The sequence below is a fragment of the Phyllostomus discolor genome, chromosome 12 (assembly GCF_004126475.2).
Source record: "Phyllostomus discolor isolate MPI-MPIP mPhyDis1 chromosome 12, mPhyDis1.pri.v3, whole genome shotgun sequence".
NCBI classification, from domain to species: domain Eukaryota; kingdom Metazoa; phylum Chordata; class Mammalia; order Chiroptera; family Phyllostomidae; genus Phyllostomus; species Phyllostomus discolor.
The window spans coordinates 15,526,191-15,545,513 of NC_040914.2; the positions used below are offsets into that span (position 1 = coordinate 15,526,191).

Consider the following 19,323-nt stretch of genomic DNA (forward strand, 5'->3'; position numbering starts at 1 on the left):
GACAGAGAGAAAGAGAATGGGAAACTGGTTGGTTGCCTCCTGTATGCACCCGACCATGGGTCCACCCCGCAGCCTAGGCATGTGCCCTGACCTGGGATCAAAACTGCAACATTTGGGGGCATGGGATGACCTCCAACCAACTGCCTGTGCCCCCCACTCCCCACCCAGAGCCCCAGCAGCAAGAAATTTACAACAGAGGCTACAAATTTCTTTGAGTCCAAGGCTCAGAATGCATGTGACATCTCTTCTATCACATTCCATTGGTCAGATCAAGTTCCAAGACGGGCTCAGGGTTGAGGAGAGAGAAACAGGCCCCATCTGCCCATGCCCCTTTCACCTACAGATGGGTACTGGGAGTTGGCCAGTTTGTATGTAAACAGACACGCCCCTTCACTGCAGGTATGAGTGTCAACTGGTACGACCCCTGGAGGGTCATTTTGCAATTGCTCTCAAAACCACAAACCTTCTGACTTACCCCTCTGGGGAATGTGGTGTATGCATGAAACGGGATCGGGCACAAAGTGCTTTTGTTCCCTCTTCTTTTTCTTTTTTCAAAGAATATTCTAATAATTTTATTCTTAGAGAGAGGAGACGGTAGGGAGAAAGAGAGGGCGAGATCATCCATGTGTGAGAGAAACGCCAACTGGCTGCCTCACGCGCGCCCCATCCAGGGACCAGGCCCACAGTCCAGGCCTGTGCCCCGACCAGGAACTGAACCAGCGACTTTTGGCTTTGAGGGACGATGCTGAACCCAATGAGCCGTGCAGGCCCGGCCCGGGTACAAAGTCTTCACTGCAACATAGTTTGTAACAAGTGATGGGGAAACACCTAACTGTACGAGCAGTACCTCTGTCCAACAGAAAAAGGCAAGAGGAAATTATGTAATTCAGGTTATGCCGGCACAGCGTAACTGCCGGCACAGCCCTGAGGAGTGCGCCCTGCGGGCCGTGGATGAAACTGGGTGGGAAGGTCCAAGTTTGCTTGTACTCGCATTAAAAAACGCCTCCGATGTCCCCTCGCCTCCAGGTTCCAAATCGAGGGCCAGGAAAGGTCCCTCGTCTTCTTCCCTGCCCTTCACGCTCCTTATCCCGCAGGCCTCGTGTTTGCCAAGATTGTGGTCTGTTTACCCAGCCTGGGTTATCAGCGAACTTTCAGGAGACTGGATTCTTTTAGTCACGAAGCACTAGGAGCCGCTCCTACCCCCCAACTCCAGACTCCAGATTGGGGGACCTGCTCCTACTTCTTCCCACCTATCCTGGACCAAAGGGCTCTGGATTCACCCAGAAGGAGGCGGCCTTTAGCCCCAGACTTCTCCCTGCCACAGCACCCCACCAGGAAAAGCCACCCCCAGGGTCCTGTCTTCTCCCCCTAGGGCTGGCACCTTCCCAAGCAAGCTCCTTGGCTGTACACACTGAGCAGGGTCCCCGCCCTGGAGTCTGGGAAGCCTGGCAGGCCTGTGGAGTCCCCTCGGACTGGTCCTCTCCCTGGCTGGGGACTCCTCCTCGGAGCCCAGGAGAGGCCCACCCCAGCTTGAAGGGCCCACTGCTAGATTAGGAGGGTGGTGCAGAGCACCCACCATCCTCAGGGCTCCTCATGCATTGACTCACCCAGTCGTCACAGCCCTCACACGTAGCTCCTCCTAACCGTCCGGGTTGACAAACGAGGGGATGAGGCTCAGGGGAGTGAAACGTCTGTCCAAGGCCACCCAGCTTGAAGCGGCAGAACCGGAATTTGAACCCAGGCCACCTGGCTCCGAGGTACTCCCCCGAGCATCACTAGTACGATTCCCCGCAGCACCAAGGGAGCCCCCACTTGTCCCGCCCTAACCGAGGCTCTGGGCTGTGCTGAGTTAGCGGGTGAACACAACGAGACCCCAGAGCTGTAGGTCCAAGTGGGAAGACCCAAAGATCTTGAAGAGGTGACCCTGACAGAGGCCGAGCATTAGGGCTGGAGAGCCGCTGGTGGTGGAGATCGACCTTACTCCCCCGGAGCATTTGCCCGAGCCCAGGCTGCCGAGTAGAGGCAGGGAGGGGCAGGAGAGCCTCAGCTCGTGTGGCCAGGGAAGAGCAGGCTGTCCTCCCCCTGCCCGTGGTGAGGGCTAGCAGTCGAGTCAAAGAGGCTTGGGTTTGACTTCTGGCTGTGCCACCATCCTTGCTCGGTGGCCTCGGACGAGGCTCAGTTCCCTTCTCTGTGAAACGAGGAAATCCAGGGCTGATTTCAGTGGTCCCCATTGTTACACCGGTGAGCTGCTTCCGGTTTCAGTGGGTGAAAACTTGCTACCCAAGACCCCGAGTGCCCCCCACGGGGCACACCATGTTCTAGACACCCCATGTTCCGGCCACTGAAAGAGACCCTCCCAGTGAGTGGGGGCCTCCAGGATGCTTCTCTAGCAATCCCGCAGAGCTGTTACTGCCGCACGGCCTGGCCGATACTGACTGACAGGCAAATATTTCCAGTGTCCCTTCTGGGGCTAACGATAACAGCGTTTAAGACCATTGTAAGGAGTCAGTGAGTTACTGTCTCTCTGGAATGATCAGGCAACCTGTTGATCACAGTAATAATTACAACAGCCACTTGTTCCTCTTCCTTCTTTGGCTTCACCAAGTAGCCCGGGACTTCACCCACCTGCCTCGTAGGACTCAGTTTCCCCATCTCCACGCTCCCTAAGCCCCCTCCCTCGCCAGACGTCCCAGTAGGCCAGGGCGGTGGGTGGGGCTGATATCTCCCCAGCCTGTTTGCTCTCCCTCCTCACGGGCTGCCACCCTAGCCAAGGACCTTGAATAAAAGGCCAGGGCGCCCGTATCCTGCTTCCTCCTCTCCGGCCTGGATCATGCTCCGGCTCCTCCCTACTCTGGTGCTCCTTGGAGCGCTGGCCACCTCAGCGCTGGCCACCTCGGCAGGTAGGCGCATTGCACTGGGTCCCTCGGAGTGATCGCCAGCCCACCATCCCATGGGTGGTGACACTTGGGCTTTTCAGACTGAGCCCCAGCTCCTTCCACCTCTGCTTTTTGTCTCCTAGAGGCAGCTGAAGGGCGTGTTTGAGAGCATGGTTCTGGAACCAGGCTGCCTGGGTTCAAATCCTGGCTCTGATACTTCTTAGCTGTGTGACCTTGGGCAAGCCACTTAACCTCTCTGTGCTCCTGTTTCCCTTCTATGACATGAGGGTGACAATGACCCTGCCTCAGAGGCTTGTTCATTGAATCAATATGTTTGAGGAGTTTTTAAGGGCCTAGGACAGTGTCAGGCCGTATTAGGCCTGTCTGCAGGGGGGTTTTTATTGATACTAAGGAGTAATTTTTATTATTCCTTTGCCGCACCTGCCTTTCTGCCCTTTTTGTTCTAAATGTGCCACTGTTGGTCCAAGCTGGGAATTAAACAGCCTGGAACCCAGCTGGGATCTCACTGTGTGACCTTGGGTGGCCGCTCTGTCCATCTGGCTTCAGTTTTTTCTTCTCTAAGAGGAAGGGCAGCAGTCTTCGGACTGTGCTTCCAAGAGGGCCGTAAGGCTCCTTGCAAGAGCTTCAGGGCCTCCCTGGAGGTCAAGAAGAAGGCTGGCTGGACCGAGGGGCTCCCCCGCAAGCCCAGCCTAAGAAGGGGAATTCCACCCAAGCCTGTTCCCTTCTGGGTTTGCGAGGGAGCTGTTGTTTGGGGACAGAGCTCCCCGGTGAGAACTGGTGGGTAGGGTGGAGACGGCCCGCAGCCCCAGCTTGGCGATGCTCATTCCCACCTCCAAACCTTCGCCCACACAGCTGCACCCGCCCAGAAGGCTTTCGCACACCTACAGGGGAACGCTCCTTGATCTTCTCCCAGCAACCCCGGCCACCCGCCACCCCGCACCAGCCACAGGGCCTTTTCTCCAGTCATGTGTGTGTGTGTGTGTGTGTGTGTGTGTGTTCTTCCTCCCCTCTCTCCTTCTCAGAGCTCAGGGCCTCATCACTCCTCTCTCCCTACAGGGACCTCCAAGACGTGTCCATCCTGCTCTGTTCTGGGACAATGCAGAGAGATCACTTGTCCTTCCACCCAGGACTCCTGCTTGTTCAGCCAGATGCAGCTGGGTGTGGACCGCACAGGGCTGGGCAGAGAGGCTGGGTGAAGTGGGTGGGCAGGGGTCGGAGGGGAGAGGCCACCCTGGGGCGGGAGGGGCCGAACTTTGCCTCATCGCCCAGCTCCACGCTGCTGGGGTGGGGGGCAGGGGTGGTCCCAGGCCGACCTCTGGGGATTGCTACAGAGAGGGCAGGGGTCTGGGAAGGCTTGGGGGGCCTCTCATTGCCCCTCCTCCACCTCTGTCCCCAGAGAATGGGATGCTCATCAAGAACGGGTCATGCGTGGCCCCTGAAAAATGCCAAGGACGCAACTACGCCCTGACCTACACCCCCCACTTCAGTCTCTGGGTCAGCACAAGCTGTTGTGACAACAACTGCAGCCAGGTTGCACAGCCAGGTTTGTCACACGACCGGGTGGGGTGTCACAGGAACCCACCCTCGGTTTTAAGCTCTGCCCAGCTAGTGGGAGCAAGGAAAACCTCAGTTTTCTCATCTGGAAAATGGGTGTGAAGTAAGTTTTGCAAGGGGTGCGTCCACCACAAAGCTGGAATGTAGTAGGCACTTCATCAAGGATTAGGTCACTTGGGGGCTCGAGAGAAGCCTCCAATTCCTATTTCTCCTGAGGAGAGGGGCTCCCCCGAAGGCGAGTTAAGCAGAACAAGCAAGGTAACGGCGGGGGGAGGGGGGCACAGCCCAGATGGGGCGAGGCCCGAGAGGGGCCCAGGGCGCACAACTGAAGGGGGAGCTCACCCTCACGGGCTGACTGCACACTGGCACAACCCTGACAGTGAGCAGCTCCTTACTGGCCTCACTGCAGACCGGGCCCTGAGTGGCGATAAAGATTACTTTTTGTGGGTTGGAAACTTCTCCAAAGAAAGAATTTGCATTTGGCTGAGGTCGAAAGGGGGAGACCTGAGAGAGTGCCACACTCGGGGGCTCCTAGCCATCCTTTCAAACTATTGGGGTGTCCTTCCTCCTAAAAAACTGCGCACTTCAACTGGAAAAAAAATCCCCAGCCGAGTCCAGCTTGACAGGCAGGCATGCTATTTAGAATATAAAATGTCAGTTATGATTAAAACTGCATTGACCAAAACTCCTACGCGTGAAGCAGGATCAAAGGGACTACCTCAAAATCCAGTAATTTCCTCTTGGTAGAGGAGCAATAGCCATGCCATGCAATAGAAATATGTTAGCTATATGTGTAATGAAAGCTTTTCAAGTAGCCGCATTAAAAAGTTACAAAGAAACAGGTGAAATTAATTTTAATAGTACATTTTACTTAATGTAACATACCTAAAATATTATTTCAACACTTGTACAATTGATATAATCTTTTGAACGAGAGATTTTTACATTCTTTCTTCAAACTAAGCCTCTACAATGAGGGTGTATCTTATGCCCACAGCACATCGCGAGAGGAACTAGCCACGTTTCAAGTGCTCCATAGTCATGCGTGGGCATTGGCCATGTATTAGCCAGCACAGTTCCTTGTTATGGGGTTTTTTAAGTCTGTTTTTCTGTATTTGCCAATATTTCTATATAAACACACATTAAAATGCTTCGTGGCTTAGTTCTGACTCAGGAAAAATATGCTCAAACAGCTTCCTCTGAAATGTTTCAGATCTCTAAGAAAGCTCTGAAAATTAATCAGATGGTGGAGAAGCCAGAAGACACAATCCCACTCTTTTGCAGAGTGCCACAATATCTTAAAACCTAAAATAACAGGATCACTTTTTAACCCCTTTTCGAGTTTGAGGTCTTTAAGGGAAGGCTTTGGTCTATTCAGTCAGTGCTGTGTCTCTAGAAAAGGGCCTGGTACACAGTAGGCGCTCAAGAAATGTTCGTAGGATCCAGCAGGAAGGTTCGGTTAGGACAAGTGAAGAGGGTGGGGCCAACCCCACCCACAGCTCTGTTTGCTGTTCCTGGAAATGAGTCTTCAGGGGCCAGTATGAGGCGGCTGAGACCAGGCTGGCCCCACTTTGGAGGAAAATGTTCTGGGTTGTGGAGGGTGGAGGCAGCAAGAACAGAGGGCTGGTGGGGGCAGGAGGGCTGAGAGGGGGTGCTCCTCAGCCCCCAACCCACCCCGACTGTTCCCGCTCCCACCAGAGCAAAGGCCGGACACCCAGCCCAACGGGGTGAAGTGTCCCTACTGCTCCGGGAAGGACCTGGACTTGTGCGACACCCTCTCGGTCATGAACTGCACTGGGTCCCAGAAAGTCTGTGTCACCCTCGCAGGGACATGGGACGGAGGTAAGGGCTCCCTTCAGGTGCTCGTTTGCATGGCGAGCCTCCCTCCCACCTGCACAAATAAGTGTTGAGGCTCCTTTGCATGGGCGTTCTGGTTATTTATGGCTATTTAACAAATCACTTGCAAATGCAGGGGCCTAAAACAAGAACAACCACTTGATTAAGTCACGGTTTCTGTGGGTTGGGGGTTCATGAAGGGCTCAGCTGGACAGCTCTAGGTCTCTCGTGGTTGCCGTCAGAAGGCGGCTGGGGCTGGAACTGCAGGGCTGAGGGTGGCCAGGGGCTCGCTGAGCATCTCTGTCCCACGTGTGGACTCGGGGCCTGTCCGTGTGTCCTCTCCACATGGGCGAGCTTGGGCTTCCTTCTGTCATGGCTGCCACCACCTTCACATGGGGGCCGAAGGCTCCGAGAACACGTATTCCAGCAAACAAAGTGGCAGCTGCATGGTCTTCGACAGCCTAGCCTTGGAAGTCACGCCATGTCCCTGCTACCAGGCTTTACTGGTTGTATCAGTCACAAAGGTCCATCTGGTTTCAAAGGAGGAGGCGTAGACCCTCACCTCTTGATATTTCAAAGAGTTAGCAGATATGTTTTAAAACCCCCACTGTGTGTTTGCAAAAGTTTGGAGCAGAGGCTTTTTGAACAAAGGGCTTAGAACAGAACCACAGTGACCAGAGGATACGCTAACTGTGACGCCAGCAAAGCGGCAGAGGGAAGTGGCCTGGGCTTCTGCTCCTGACGGCACGGTGGACTAGGTCCTTCGAAGGGTCTTCTCGCTACAAACAGTGGCATCCTGGGAGGATGGGGAGGGGGAGCGGGAGGGGTAGGAATGGGGCTGGAATGAGTGTTTCGTCACTGCCATTGTTTAGAAATGCCGGTATATGGTGACAATGACAAGCAGACGGATGTTCAGGCTGCTTTATTATTGTTTTTGAACACTGCAGGGACAACGCACTTCCTCGTAGCCTGCTCCCAGGGCAGATCGCTCCCATCACCCGCCTCCCTGGGTGTGCCGCTCCTTACAGACGACCTGAATGCGGCACAAAAATCCTCCTCCCTGCTTTTGGGAGCTTACACGAAGTTAGGGACGTTTCCAAGGGTCTCCGAACCAAAGAAAAGCATTAACAGAAATCGGAACAAGAGCAGTGAGCACCCACGGGAAGGCACAGCAGCCCTGAGAGGAAATGCTGGTGACAGCCTGCTGTGGGTGCCGAGATCTTAGGATGGCAGCGTAGCTGGGGCTCTGAGCCTTAGTCTCCCACATGGGCCAGGGCCCTTGGGAAGAGGCTGAAGTGACCCCACACTGGCAGCACCTCCTGGCTCTCGGTATAAGCCAAAAAAAGTCCTCTCCAGCGAGAAGCCACCAGGTCTTCCGCAGATCAACACCGACCAGACACCAGCTCCTGAAATGCATGAGGAAGCCAGCCACCATGGGCGACAGCAGGAACGAGGAGCAGCAGGCGCAGACCCACGTGGAAGCCAGCTGCTGTGGTTATCAGCTCCAGAACAGAACTGTAGGTCACATATTTGAAGGAACAGAGTTAGGATCACGAAAATGAGCAGGTGACAAGAGGCTGTAAGAAATGACCAGGCATATTTGAAAACGAGTCATCTAGAACTAACAAGACAGACAGAGAAAGACAGATACCAAGGTGTGACACTCAGGCTTTGAGCCCCCCCTGAAGTTTCCCCCTGTTTCTGCAGCGGGTCCACAAATCCTGAGGGGCTGTGCTACGCCAGAGGTATGCGACCTGCAAGTGAACACCACCCTGGGCCCAGAAGCATCTGGATTTTATCTCACAAGCCCACCTGAATGCAACAACGAGGCTCCTCCTCCCACCACACGAGGTGCTTTGAACCTTGACTTTCTGAGACCCTACCCTCTCTGCCCTCCCCAGATCCCACTCGTCCTTCCCAATCCTGCATGTCCCCAGGGTATCCCCACCACCACTACAATGGGAGTGTAATAACTCCTATGCACACACACACACCACCTGACACACCCAGAAGCAGAAAATCCCATTGGTACGTATCCACACATCCACAAACATTCACGTTTATATCCTGGCACTCAAAACACTCCTACAGAGGAGCATGCATTTCTAACCACGAACATCCTGTTGTGTTAAGTGACGTTAGAGATATAAACTTGGTTTAAATAAGAAATCTTCCCTTTCTTCCCTTTCTTGCCTGTGCAAAAGACGGATTTGCCCAGTCTCCTCTGGGCTTAAAACAGAACACTGGCAATAATTTTTATCCTGCAGAAAAGAGAGTTGCTGATTGAGACAGTGCTTACCAGGGCAGCAGCTTTCTGAGTGAGACATCGGAGCAGAATTACAGATGTTTCAGGGGCGATAGAGGAAATTTCCAAACCTGGGTAGCGCAGTATTTCTCCCACTCCAGGGACACGGGAGACGCTTTGGTAGAAATCTTGTGGTGAGGGCAGTTCTTCGAGGCAGAAGATCTTCTGAATGCATCTGCAGGCAAAGAGGGAAGCTTCTTGCCTTCACTTCCTCAGATTACCAGCTGCTAGGAGTTTTCGTTTCAAAACTAAACAGTGAATGGAATTGTCCTAAGGAAGGACGGGTAGATTGGGGAGCTCAAAATTTTACAATATGGAAAGGAAAAAGTGCAAAACAGGATTCCTAACAACTGGAGCAAGGGCTGTGGAGTTTTTACACATGCGGTTAGACACGTCACATATGTGTGCAGGGAAACCTCGGCTGTCAGATCCATGTGTGTAGACCAGGGGAGAGACAAGTACAGACATGCAAAAGCACAACACACCCACAAACATACTGCAACACACCAGCCTCCACAAATGTTCACATCTGTATGCTGACATACAGTGGATCCAGGCACCCCAAGCCTTGCTGGAAACACAGACACACTCAGACACACCCAGGCACACCCAGACACACACACAGGCTGTCCTCCAGCAGCCTGTCTCTCTCTCCCTGCAGGTCCCCATGCAACTCTGACCCACGCCAAGGCTAAGGTCACCACTTGCTTCACCTGCTCCAACAGCTCCCACTGTGAGACTTTCTCCTGCCCAGCAGATAAGAACTACTGCCTTCAGACAGAGGGCTTCCTGGGTGAGTGTCCCTGGGGACAGGATTGGTGTGAGGAGACAGAAGCAGGGCCTGAGGCACAGCAAGGCCCCTCCTTGCACCTCCCCCCCAACCCAGGCCTGCTGCCTTTACTGCCATCACAGTAGCCTTTTCCTGGCCATGGGGGACAGAGCCTGGTGGCAGGGGAGGATGTGAGTTTAAAATCTGGTGCCACCTTTGTTTACTATTTATTGCTAAATAATAAGTTAACTTGTTACACAGGCTTGACAAACAGAAACAAACTCAGAGACACAGAGAACAAATTGGTGGTGGACAGATAGGATGCAGGGTGGGAGGCTGGGTGCAAAAGGTGAAGGGATTAAGGAGCACGAATTGCCAGTTATTAAACCAGTCATGGGGATGCAAGTACAGCACAGGGAACACAGACCATAATATCGTAATAAATGTGTACGGTGTCAGAGGGACCTGCACTGACCGGTGTGATCACTCCGTAAGGTATCTGAATGTCTAATCACTAGGTCATACCCCTGACACTAATATAATACTGTATGCCAACTGTAATTGAAAAATAATTTTGAAAAACATTGTGACTTCCCCACAAAAGGACAAACACCGCGTGATTCCACTCCTGTGAGGATGTGAAGTGGTCAGAATCATGGGGAGAGAAAGCAGCCTGATGGGGGGAGGTGGGCGGGGCATTGCTGTCTAATGGGTAGAGAGTTTTAGTTTTGCAAAATGAAAACTTTCTAGAGATCTTCACCTGTAAGTGGAACCTAATCACCAAAACACACAAGCAAGCAAAATATAACCAGAGACATTGAAATGAAGAACAAACTGACAGTAACCAGAGGGGAGGGGATAAAGGTGGGAAAAGGTGGAAGGGTTTTCAGAAATAAGGATAAAGGACACATGGACGCAACCAAGAGGGGTTGGGGGCAGGGGTGGGAGGTGGGGATGGCCGGGGTGAGGGAGAGCAGTGGGGGGAAATGGGGACAACTGTACTTGAACCACAATTAAAAAAATGAAGGTAAAAAAATTTCTAGAGATCTGTTTCCCAACCATGTTAATATACTTAACACTGCTGAACTTTACACTTAAAAATAGTTAAGATGGTAAATTTTTAGAAAAGCTTTTATTTATTTATTTTTAGAGAGAAGGGAAGTGGGGAGAAAGGGAGAAACATCAAGGTGTGGTTGCCTCTCATGCCCCCGCTACCGGGGACCTGGCCTGGCCCACAACCCAGGCGTGTACCCTGACTGGGAATTGCACCCGGGACCCTTTGGTGCATAGGCCAGCACTCAATCCCCTGAGTTACACAAGGCAGGGTAGATGGTAATTTTATAACGCGTTTTTTTTTTATCACAATTTGAAAAAAAACTTCATAGCTTAAAACAATGATTTTTATTTCCCACCATTCTGCAGCTTGACTGGGCTCAGCTGGGCAATTCTTTTGCTCTAGGGAGTGAAGGTTGAGGTCACATAAGTGGCTGCATTCAGCCGGGAACACGACTGGGGCTGGGACGTTCAATTCAGCCTCTTAGTTTCTGGGCCCTCTCTCCATCGGGTCTCTCATTAGGCTCTAGCCTAGCTGAGTGTCCTTACAGTGTGGTGGCTGGCTCCCCGAAAGACGGAAGTGGAAACCGGCAGCTTCTTAAGAGTTAAGCCCAGAACCAGCACAGTGTCATTTCTGCCACAGTCTATAGATCAGAGCCAGTCACAAGGCCAGCTCAGGCATAAGGGGTGAGGAAATAGATTCTGCCTCATGATACAGGAGTGGGCAGGTCGTGTTGACAAAAAAGTGTGTGGGGTGGGAGACACAGTGTGGCCATCGCGATGTCTACTGCAACTTTCTGGGCAGGGAGTCCCCAAACTCCCCTGTCCATCTGCCTCTTGAAGGGAAAAATAGCACATTTCTGTAAATGGCAAGAGGAATTGAGCTAAAAACAAGACTTTCTTGGGTATAGATTCTAAGATGCACAGAAATAGTATGAGTAGGAATAGTAAGGATCGTGGACCAGGCTGGGCATTTCTGGGTCCCTAGAGAAGTTTCTGGCGGAGGACCTGAGGTGCCCAGAGACAGGCCGGGGAGATGTGGCAGGTACAGAGCTACCTGTCCATTGGAATCCTGAGGGGAGAAGGCAGGGGAAGGAAGGCTTCTTGAACTATGTGTCCTGGTGAACAATGCCAGGCTTTGTGTGCATCATGCATGGTCTCGGGCCCAGTGAGTGCCAGCAGCGACACCCAGAGGGCTTTGGGGGTGCAGTGAAGTGGTGGCTGGTGATTGCTCTTCCTCACAAGTCTGCCCCCAAACCTCTCCAGCCCTAGCGGAAGGCAACCACATGGCTTGGAGAAATGGCTCCTGTGTGGCCTCCAAGGACTGCAAGTCTGACAGCCTCATCTCTGCCCTGACCTACAGCAACAGCTTTGGCTTCTGGATCAACACCACCTGTTGCCACGGCGACTGCCAGAAGCCCACTCTTCTCGGTATGCTGCCACCAGAAAGCAGTCACATGGGTGGCTAAGGAGGTGGTGGGGTGACTGGGGGAGAGAGTTTACCTGTGGTTGGAGAAGGCCTCACTTGACCCCCATTCCCCAGTCAGGCTGCCCTAAGGCACCCGGACCCCCAGCCCAGTGGGAAAGCCCATTCTGGTCAGTCCCCTGTGGTAGAGCCCATGAGCATGCAGAGGGCCCTCAGGGGCCCTGGGAGTCCTCCCGGCTGACCAGCACCCTGCTTCACACAGCAGCTCTGCCGGTCTCCCGCACCCTCAGCAAGTTCCTGTGTCCTACGTGTGCTGACAGCTACCTGGGGCTCTGCAACTCCTCCTTGTACATGCAGTGTCCCCTCGGGGAGACCGAGTGCATCCAGCTGGACGTGGCATCTGAACAAGGTAATGTGTGTGGACGTGTGTGCGTGTGTGGGCGTGAGTGAGCCTGAGCGCCCTGCCTTTGGGTAAGGCATGCCTGAGTGTGGGGTACCCCCTATCATTTGCTCTGTGTGACCCAAGATAAGTGCCTGCATCTCACTGAGCCTCACTTTTATCTTCTGGTGAGTGGGAGTGTTGGAAGCACACCTCACAGGGGTTTGTGAGGATGAAGTGAGCTCGTGAGAGACACGATAGAGCCGAGGGCATAGAGCTGGAGTCTGGGGTCAGGCTGCCTGGGGTCACATCCCAAATCTATACCACGGATGAGCTGGGTGGCTGTGGGCAAGTGACTTTGCCTCTCTGTATTGGATTTCCCATCTGAGAATATTCTAATTCAGGGCAAAATGAGACAAAGGCAGGATAATTACAGTCCCTGACTCATAAGACTGTTGTGAGAAGGAAGATAATCCACACAACTTCCAGATGAGTGCTCTCCGAAAGAAATATGTGAGCCACGTGTATAATTTAATTTTTTCTAGTAGCCACATTAAAAAAAGTACAAAGTAACAGATGAAATTAATTTAATAATATATTTTATTTTTAAGCCAATATATCCAACAGCCATCATGTCAACATGGGACTGATGTAAGAAATTATAGCAAGCTAACTCTTACATTTAGTCTTTCCTGCTAAGCCCTTGAAACCTGGTACGGATTTGACACTCACAGCACCTCCCAGTTCAAACCAGCCCCATCTCCGGTGCTCAGCCGGCGCATGTGGCTAGGGGCTGCTGTACTGAACAGTGTTATTCTGGAACACAGCACGAGTGGGCATACGGCATGGCAGTGCATCTCAGATGATACTGAGGGGGAGACAGGAAGACAGCTTGACTCAGAGATGTTGAAACGCGTGTGTGGGTAGGAGGGAGGATGTGCCTCTCGGAACTAATGGAATTCAACGGTAGTGGTCACAACTGAACTGGGCAGGGAAGGCTCACGTGCAGTAGACAGGCCAGCGACCAGCAACGCTCAGGCACTGGGTGTGTGAGCCCTGTGTCATGTGTGTGCCTGGGTGTGTGTTTCCTGGACAGGGTGGCTCAGTGTGTTTGTATTGATTGTGAGGGGGCTTCTGGGGGCATCAGGGGAACTGTATGTGATTGACACATGTGGGTGGCAGGGCCTGAGGGTGGGTGTGGGGCGTCTCACAGATAGGGCTCTTTGAGGAAGTGTATTCCAATTCAGGGCAAAATGAGAAAGAGGCAGGCCGTGCTGTGAGGCTTACTTTCTTTCTAACTTTTGTATTATGGAGAAGTTCAGAGATAAATAAAAGAGGGAACACTTTATTTTAATTGTTTGAAGATTTTCTTCAGTTTTAGAGAGACGGGAAGGGAGGGAGAAAGAGAGGGAAACATCAATGTGTGGCTGCCTCTCAGGTGCCCCCTACTGGGGACCTGACCCACAATCCAGGCATTTGTCCTGACTGGGAATCAAACCAGCAACGCTTTGGGCTACCAGGCCAGTGCTCAATCCATTGGGCTACACCAGCCAAGGGCCATGCTTCCATTTTGATGTGGCAGTTTTCTTTTCCAAAACCTCAGCAAGGCTCTGACCCTGTACAACCGGCACGCTGAGGGGCTGGAGGGAATTTCAGGGGAATTTGTTAGTTAGAGAAACCCGAAGTCTGGGGTCGGGGAGGCGGGGCTGGTGCCGGTGGGGACCCCAGCAAGAGCGCTCCAGCACTGGGGCAGGTGACACGGCCTGTGTGCATCCTCATGTCACGGTTCCCACCCAGACTCAGCAGGCCTCGGGAACATAAGAGTGCGTGGCTGCGGATCCCGTGACCTGTGCGGCACCCAGACTGGGACAGAGGGGCTCTGGGCTCTCTTCGGCCACCGGCTGACCGGCCATTTCAAGTGCAACTCCACCCTGCGCATCGTTATCAACTCGGGAGCAGCACCAGGCCTCCACTTCGCCCTGCCTGTGCTGGTGGCCGCGCTGCTCACCGTGGCACTCTCGTGAGCAGTCCCGCCTGGCCCCGCTGGCCTCCTGGGAGCTCCCCCACCCCCTGGTTCTGCTCATGGCTACATGGCACCCTGGCTCCCCTCTGCTGGGACATTTCCAGGGGCCTGAAAGGTTCTGGCAAGAGAGTCAAGAAGGGGTGAGCCTCCACCCTCAGACTAGGGCTCCCCCACGTGGGACTGTCCTCGCACCAGGGCCCCCAAGGCTATACCCCCTCCCTAACACTAGAGCTTCCCCGAGGCCACACCTCCTCCCTCAGACTGGGCTGTTTCTCCTCCCCAGACGAGAGATGCCTCCATAATTACACATTCTCCTCCACACCCGGGCCCTCCAAGCCTAGACCTCCTTCTGTCAAGCAGGGTGTCCCCAACGCCAGGCTGCGGCCGTGGACTAGGGCTGTGTCTTTTCTCCTGAACATTGGGAAACAACTCCTCCTCCTCCTGTCTCCCTCTTCAGGGTTTAGCCAAGCCCTGGGCAGCCAAGGTAGGGCTTGAGGACCAAACTCGCCCCCCCCCCCCCAGGCTTCTCAGCCATCCCTCCCCCACCCCACCGCCCCCCTTCTGTGTCGGCTCAGTGTCCACTGTCACCAAGTTTGAAAGAATCGCATCACACAAGCTGAGTGGTTTGGGTTTCTTTTCGTGGGGGTTGCAGCCTCAAACAGGGCCCTGAGGTGGTCTGCTCTCTCCTCTGGGGACCTGGGGGGACCTGTAGGTGACAATGTCTGGGAGCCAGGGTGGGCACAAGAGCTAATGTTCAGTCTGGCGTGAGTGTCACCTTAGAGTCTGCATGGACCTGGAGGACCGAGCCAAGAGGTGAAAGTGGGGAGCTCACAGGAGGCAGAAGGCTGGGAACCACTCAGCTGCAAGCGACAGACAGTCCGACTAAGAGAACTGAAACAATTCACTCAGCACGCATTTGACAGATGTTTATGGATCACGCTAATCAATCGAGCACAGTTCTAGACACCAGGGGTACGTTGTAAAAAACGCTCTGCTCTCAGGAAGTTACGTTACCGTGCGGGAGAGAGATAATAAACATCACATTTACTAGATGGTGGTAAGTGCTGTGAAAAACCAGTGCGGGGGAGGGGAACGGGGAGTGTGTGTGGGGGGCGGCGCACTTTATATGGGGTGGGTTAAGAGAGGTGTCACCTCAGGAAGGTGACATCTGAGTGAGACTGGCAGGGGGTGAGGGACAGGGCCATGCTGATGGCCAGGACCAGGCTGGGGGCGTTCCAGGGGCGGAGGGATCTGCAAGTGAAGGCCTCAGGAAGGAGCCGCAAAGACCAGCTGATACCGTAGAGCAAACGCACAACCAGACAGAGTGAGTGGAGGTAGGGGCTGCAGGGGGCATTGACTGAGCAGGTCAGAGGAGTCGTCCACAACCCACCTGCTGCCCTGCCCTCCTCAGCACACCCGTGTTCGCAGGATGACGGCCGTCGTTCCGCCATTGGGACCTCACACAACCAAACCCAAAGCTGGAGGAGGTGGTGGCCTCCAGTTCTCGTCTTCCCAGAAACCTGTCTCCTAGCCGACTTCCCTCAGTCCCGCTGGCCGGAACTGAGTCGGCCAAGGCGATGGGTTGTCTTGATTGACTTTGTCTAAGCAAGATTCAGTGCCTGGGGCTGAGAGAGGCCCCGCCTCTCAGCAGGCACACAGCTGCCTCGGGGACAAAACAAAACGGGGTTCTATTAGCAAAGACAGGGGATCAGTAGGGATCAGTTAGGACAAGAAAAAAACACCTTCGGTGTTTCAACAGAAGGAATTTCAGACAGGGAATGGCTCTCACGGTGTTGGCAGGGCTGGGAGAGAAAAGAGGGAAGGAGGGGAGTTGGAAGAAAGAAAGGGGGGACTTACAGTTATTGTGGCTGTTAACAAATCACCTCAACACCTTGTGGCATGAAACGGTCCAGGAGCAGGAACTTTGTTGCTTCCACAGAGTTGACGGGAGGGCTGATACGGGCACAGAAATCGGAACAGCCCACGTGGGGAGTCCCTTGCGAGCAAATAGCGGCCTTTACTATTGTTATCGGAGAGGAGTGCCCACTGGGTCGTGCAGTCAGGGTGTGTGTTCTGCTCCCAAAGCCCCTTCTGCTACCCAACCAGGCCTGGAGGACGTCTGCCCTCAGGTTTGGGTGCAGAGAAGCCTGGGGTGGCGATGGAGGGGGCAGAAAACGGAAGGAGCTGTTTCTGGGAGACTGGAGGCCCTGGGGATGTGGCCAGGATATGACCCATCTGCATCCAGCAGGCAGGTGGTCAGGAAACGCTCCCACTGCAGCGGAAACCAGACTTATGACTGCGGTGACGGGAGTCTGCAGGGGAGAAGGGGACTGTGGGGGGGGGGGGGGCGGAGGAGAAGCTAACCTGGGCAGGGAATTTAATTTTATTGTACATTTCTAATTTTCTGGTGAGCACGGGTTTCAAGTTAAAAACATCACTTATCTAAAACATACAAAAGCAAGTCGAGAATAAGCAGAGCCTCGCACCGCTGAGCTGAAAGGCAGGAACCCTGATCAGGACAGTTGAAATCCCCAGCACCCAACATGGCCTCTCCTCTCCCCGGGCCTGGGTAACCTCTGCCCTCAACAGGAGAGCTGCAGCTTTGCTACATGAGCGTGGGCTTTGAGTTTTTAAAGTCAAGTTGTTTCCTTTTTATTGTCACCCTTCTTCCTCTCTTCTCCCCCACAGACTCTCCCCAGGGACCCCTGCCCCAGGAATGGCACGTCCCATCATTTCCCAAACTTAAATAACCCCACGTGGACGTTCGTTACAAATACATGCAGATATATACATATAGCTGTGCCGGGGTCAATACAGGTCAATGCGGACATGGGTCTGCATCGTATACCCAGCTGTCATATGTAATAGGACAAAAGCCACTTTCTCAGGCCCTCTTTCCCAGAGTGAGCTGGGCCCCATAAACCAGGGGTGTCAAACTCATTTTCTCTGAGGGCCAACATCAGCTTCGCAGTTGCCTTCATAGGGCCGAATGTAATTTCAACTCCTTAACAGTTAAGGAGTAGTTACATTTATACACTCCTAAAGTTATGAGGCTGATGTGGCCCCTGGTGAACATGAGTTTGACACCCTTGCCATGAAGCATGACTGACCCTGATTGTTTTATGAGCCTTTATCCCCAGGACTAGAAAATTACTGGAAGCGCCCTGAAGGTGCAGAGGGGCACTTGGGAAACAGGACAGGCCAGACCACAACCCCAGACCCAAAGATAACGACAAATCAAATTGCGTCCAGACATCCTGTTGTAAAACCACCTCATTACCCAATAAAAGCGAAAGCCCAACCTCTCAGGGCACATCTCCACATCTGAGCCCTTTCCCTCCCTTGGGGAAGTACAATAAAACCTTTACTCTCTGCTTTTTCTTTTCTCTGTGAGTTCTTTCACAGCCCAAGTCACCGACCACCCTGACAATATGTATACAATACAGACACGTTTATATCATATCTATGTCATACAGACATGGCTGTGTTATGTGTCTGTCATATAGGTATACTGGATCTTTTTTGTCTTCTAAAAATAAAGCATTAGCACTGGCTGGCGTAGCTCAGTGGATTGAGCGCAGGCTGCGAACCAAAGGGTCGCCAGTTCAATTCCCAGTCAGAGCACGTGCCTGGGTTGTGGACCAGGTTCCCAGTAGGGAGCGTGTGAGAGGCAACCACACATTGATGCTTCTCTCCCTCTCTTTCTCCTTCCCTTCCCCTCTCTTTAAAAATAAATAAATAAAATCTTTTTTAAAAGTAGACATAAGGAATTAGGCACAGCTCTCTGCATCTTGCTTTCCTCACCAGCACCTCATGGAAACCCTCCGGGCCCTTTGATTCACCACTTTTGAAGGCTGCGTGCGAGGCTGAGGTGCCTGTGGCATGTGGCGTGGATACATCAACGTTTATTCCCTCATGACCCTGCTGAGGGGATTCCCGTCGTTTGCTTCCTCCCCCTCCCACTGCAAGCAAGTCAGCAGTAAGCTCCCCGATGACAGCGATGTTTGTTCCTTGTTAGGTGCTGCATGTCTTCAAATGTTTCCAATACGCTTCAGGAGCTTGTTGGATGGTGCCCTGTCACGCCTTTAAAGAAAATTCTAAACTGTATAATGAAATGGGATCACAAGTGATGCTTTTAAATTAGAAGTGAGAAATGGTGAGTCAGGGTTCAAAGAGCATCTCCCCCCACCCCCATGTCATCTCTACCCAGGTGAGGGTCCCTGGATGTCCCCTCTCCCCTGAAGACTCCAGGGAGACGTCAGTGCAATTGCTTCCATCCTTCATAGGTTCTCAGCAGGGAGGGTGCTGGGTTGAAGGAAGAGTGCACTTAATTCATTGAGAAGTGATGCCAGATTGGCCTCCAGAGTTCTGCGTCCTGAGCCCGACCTTCTGCGTGGGGGGCACCTGTTTCTCTCTGCAGGCCCAGCCTGACTTCCCAGCCTCCCCCACTGCCTTCTCCCTTCAGGAAACAGCCCTGTCCTGTGGGTCTGGCCCTTTGCGGGCAACAGCTTGGCATTCTGACCAGTGCTGTGCTGAGCCACACGGGAGCCTGAGGCAAAAGGCCCTGTATACAGGTGGTTACCTATTTTTGTAATGCCTGCTTTCTCCAAAATCCTAGAGTAGCTGAAAAAAATATTGAGAAGTTATCTAAGGTATTAAAATGATTTGAGTTAAAATATTTTATTTATATCGAAACAATTTATTATAATTTTACTTTGGCATACGTTAACTAAAAATTATTTAACATCATCATTTGGTCAAGAGAAACTGGGGCATGAAGATCCTCCTGACTGAAATTATTATCGGTAAGTCTGTTTCCGTCAAAGCCAGGCACCAGCACGTCTTGTCACAGTCCTGGTCTTCATTTAAAATTTTGATATTACGTTCATTGAACTATCAGAGATTTTTGCATTAATTTTTATTTTTAAAAAGTGTTACATTAATGCCCTGGCTGGTATAGCTCAGTGGATTGAGCGTGGGCCTGTGAACCAAAAGGTTGCTGGTTCGATTCCCAGCCAGGGCACATGCCCAGGGTGTGGGCCAGATCCCCAGTAGGGGATGTGTGAGACACAGCCACACAT

The 19,323-nt window shown here is 52.8% G+C and overlaps 1 protein-coding gene across 1 annotated transcript; it reads left to right on the forward strand.

The window, feature by feature from the left end:
* The first annotated feature begins 2,830 nt into the window (after window positions 1-2,830).
* LOC118497663 lies at window positions 2,831-15,322 on the forward strand. The gene is made up of 9 exons (XM_036012792.1): window positions 2,831-2,900; window positions 3,954-4,055; window positions 4,294-4,440; window positions 6,150-6,293; window positions 7,995-8,138; window positions 9,254-9,385; window positions 11,681-11,845; window positions 12,103-12,249; window positions 14,017-15,322. Exons 1-9 carry the CDS (start codon window positions 2,831-2,833, stop codon window positions 14,241-14,243), a joined length of 1,278 nt encoding a protein of 425 aa, XP_035868685.1. The 3' UTR covers window positions 14,244-15,322.
* Window positions 15,323-19,323: the final 4,001 nt, after the last annotated feature.